The sequence below is a fragment of the Alexandromys fortis genome, unplaced genomic scaffold (genome assembly GCF_014885135.2).
Source record: "Alexandromys fortis isolate MF-2015 unplaced genomic scaffold, M_Fortis_MF-2015_v1.1 scaffold_65, whole genome shotgun sequence".
NCBI classification, from domain to species: Eukaryota; Metazoa; Chordata; class Mammalia; order Rodentia; family Cricetidae; genus Alexandromys; species Alexandromys fortis.
In genome coordinates this window covers 317464-321318 of record NW_026067986.1, presented here as the reverse complement: position 1 = coordinate 321318, position 3855 = coordinate 317464, and the positions used below count along the sequence as shown (strand labels likewise).

At 41.9% G+C, this 3855-nt stretch overlaps 1 protein-coding gene across 2 annotated transcripts in view; it reads right to left on the bottom strand.

Moving 5' to 3' along the window:
* Positions 1 to 699: 699 nt before the first annotated feature.
* Positions 700 to 3855, bottom strand: part of Sumo1 (small ubiquitin like modifier 1) — a 16664-nt gene continuing 13508 nt past the window's right edge. The window contains exon 5 of one of the 2 annotated variants that reach the window (XM_050159320.1): positions 700 to 1528. In XM_050159320.1, coding sequence (XP_050015277.1) covers positions 1460 to 1528 — 69 coding nt within the window. In that variant the 3' untranslated portion in view covers positions 700 to 1459. Of the gene's footprint in view, positions 1529 to 1876; positions 2157 to 3855 lie in introns of those variants that run through there. The other variant, XM_050159319.1, reaches the window with a different exon arrangement.

The window sequence follows — 3855 nt, the reverse complement described above, 5'->3', positions numbered from 1 at the left end:
GAAGGGTATGTAAGCTGTTAGCAGTTTATAAAATGCATCTCAGAAAGGTTTATTTGCTAAAGTAGCCAGATGGCACGGTATCTGGAATGACATGAAATTGGATGTGCGTGTATATATAGTTCTGCGACTCACTGGAATTTTTTTAAAGAGGTATTTATTATGTATAGTGTTCTGCCTGCATGTATGCTTATAGGCCAGAAGAGGGAGGGCACCAGGTCTCATTATGGATGGTTGTGAGCCACCCTGTGGGTGCTGGGAATTCAACACAGATCCTCTGGAAGAGCAGCCAGTGCTCTTAACCACTAAGAGCCCCCAATTCATTGGGATTTTAAAAATACTCGAAAAGGAAAAACAAAACACCCAGTAATGGTTTATGTGTAACATAACATCCAAGAACAGCACAATCAGAAAAGACACAACAGTGGTGTCTCTCTGTCAAACAGTCCTGCTGGCCTCCAACCCAGAGGTCCGCCCACCTCTGCCTCAAGAGTGCTGGGAGTAAAGGTGTGCGCCACTACCGCCTATCAGTGAGTTTTTAAAAAGGCACTGTGATCATAAACGACTGATTCAGGAGGCACACCAGTAACTCCCGTTGCTTCAAGTCATTAGGGTCACCACTGTACAGCACCAAAGAAAATCCCATCTGGGGCATTTTCATCTTTCTCCCTACAAAACTAAATAAACTAAAATAAAAGGGGCTTTTGTACGGTTTTTACAAATATTGTTTATTTTAATGAAGCTGGTACAGACGATGTCCCTTGAAAACCCATGTCCCAGGCCAAAAACTACAAACAGAATCAAAAGGAGCAGTGTCTGTTGCGTACACTTCTGCAAGAGTAACTTTCCTACTAACTGCTGATGGAAATTACAGCCTTCCGGGATCTTCAGACAGCCTGCCTTACTCTTCTCTCCGGTGAAGCCATCCTGGAGTTAGCTGTCACTCTCACTGTCATCTTGACTACAAACGTGATGCTCTTCTTTTGGTCCAGACCCTCAAATTTTAAAAGTAGCTTCAAGCTGAGGAAAGGTCATTTTCCCACAGTTCAGGTCTCTGAAGTCCTTCCATCTCCCACTGAAAACCACGGTCCAGGCGTGAAGCAACTGCATGCTGGAACTTCAGGGCCAACTGGAAGGTCATAGGAAAGCTCCCACTGGTCCATCTTTTTATCATCACAAACTTGAAAATGCACAGTCCTGAAAAGGGTGGCCTCTCTGTGCACATATGAAATTGTTTAAAATATGAAGGGCAATATTAAGGGAGCTGAGGTCTGATCACCAAAAATCAGCACAACAAAAACAACCAATAATGAATATTGAACACTAGAATTCAAATTACCAGATGTTCTAAAGAGATGGAGTGCCAGTATTCAATTTTCATTTTGAACACCACATTACAAAAGAACTATTTTTAAAAATAAAAAAGGATTAAGGGAAAAGGAAAAAAAATAAAAAGAATTATCTAAACCCTTGAATGACCCCCCGTTTGTTCCTGATAAACTTCAATCACATCTTCTTCCTCCATTCCCAGCTGCAAAAAAAAAGGGGGGGAAATATGTTAACACTGAACTAAAAAAGCAACGTTTTTACACCGGCTGCAACTATGTGGCCACTATTTTAAAGTACAAGACAATCCAAGTGTCACCTGGAAATAACCCCCAGGCAGAAATTCTTCTCCCGTGAGGCCAACACCTGGGAAGTGGAACACCTTTTAATCCCAGCACTAGGGAAGCCAGTGGCAGGCAGATCTTGGTGAATTTGAGACCAGCCTTGTCTATACAGTGAGTTCTAAGACAGCCAAAACTACATAGTGTGACCTTGTCTCAAAAAAACAAACAACAAAAACCCAATCAAGCCATTCAACAAAAACAGCACTTGCCTGCCACTGCTCTGGCCCAGACTGGGAGGGGAGGGACACTCTGCTTATTCACTCTACAATATGGAAGTGGTTTGCTTTGTTTCTTCTTTGGGGAGCGGGGATTTGTTTTTTGAGACAGGGTTTTCCTGTAGCTTTGGAGCCAGGCTGGTCTCAAACCCACTGAGATCCACCTGCCTCTACCTCCCAAATGCTGGGATTAAAGGCGTGCACCGCCGCCGCCGCCTCCACCACTTGGCCATAGATGGTAATTTTTATTCTGCACTTGTAACTTCCCTTTAATCTGAAAAATATTTCAAAATAAAAACTTCTTTAAAATATGGAGAAAAGTCAAGAACAACACAGGTACCAAGTTGAAGGTACCTTAAATGGGCAACATCTAAAGGACAGTCACACATTAAAAAAAAAAAAAAAAAAAACCTTTGCAAGCCACTGGTTAATTAAAATGATTACAACTGGAAGTCACTAAAGCCCAGGAGGCTGGATACACCTGTGAGAGGTTCCTTCTTTCCTTCTGTCTTTGGTTTTGTATTTTTTGAGACAGGGTTTCTATGTAGTCCCAACCATCCTTAGAACTTCACATGCAGACCACCTAGGCTGGCCTCCAGCTCTGAGACCCACCTGCCTCTGCACAACTACACCCAGTTTACCTGAACCTGGATCTCTAGAAACAGGAAGATCTACCTTATGGTGGCAGTTTATATAAAAGACTTGGAGGAAGGAAGTTTTTGCTCTTTGCCCACTGTTCCTGGAGAGCCCGTTTCTTCACTGGTATTACAGCCCACTCAAAACTAGCTGAGACGTCCCAGCCTCACAGACTGGACCTTCCACTGGTAGACAGCACTGCTGGAACAGCACTCTAATGAGTTTCCTTTACATAAATATTTTCTAGAGAACCCTCATACGGCAACTCCACAATGAATGGATCTGGCAATCATCATTTAACAGAGGCAGGCAGATCCCTGTGAGTTCCAGGACAGCAATGGCTCTGTACAAAGAGACCCTGTCTCAAAGCAAACAAAAAATGAAAACCAACATTACCCATAATGGAACAGAGAAACACCATGTCATACTCAGAAACATACAGCTCCACTCTGTAGTATTCCTATCAAAAGTGGTTTAATAAAGCAGAATAGCTAACAAAGTCAATTAGACCTTCAATGGCAAACATGGCTCTAAATGCCACAAAAGATATTCCAACTTTTTTCACGACTTATCAAAAGTAATAGCTAAATAGGAAAAATGGCTTATTTAAAGCAAAGTAACTTTATTAATCACAATTATGAAAACACTTTGTAAACAAACGCAAAGGACTGTTGAACTATATACTCGGACCTGAGGGACTGCTCCAGATTCCCCAAGTCCTCCGAGGTCACCATCAACAAAGTACCAGAACTTGACCAAATGTAAGATGTGTCTGTCTTTAAAAGAAAGACCATAGATGTCTTATCCAATCCTCCACCCCTCTTCTTAGCGGCACTTTTGAAAGTACATAAGGAAATCTCAATTCAATAGATTATTTCCCCTCTCTGATAAACCAGCAAGAATTCACAAAAGTGCATTTAATGCTAATAAAATTGTTAAAAATTTATATAAATTCATTTTATTATTTGTGTATGGAGTATGTATGAGATGAGGGGGAGAACAGGCAAATGTGCATGGCTTGTGAGTAGAGGCCAAAGGACAACTTCATGGAGTTAGTTTTCTCCTTTCACTATGCAAACTATGGTGGTGGCAAGTGCCTTTACTGAGCCATAGTAATGAGCCACCTCATCTCCCTAAGAGAAAAAACTTTCCCTTTTTAAGATTTATTTTCAGGGGGGCTGGAGAGATGGCTCAGTGGTTAAGAGCATTGCCTGCTCTTCCAAAGGTCCTGAGTTCAATTCCCAGCAACCACATGGTGGCTCACAACCATCTGTAAAGAGGTCTGGCGCCCTCTTCTGGCCTTCAGGCATACACACAGACAGAATATTGTATACATA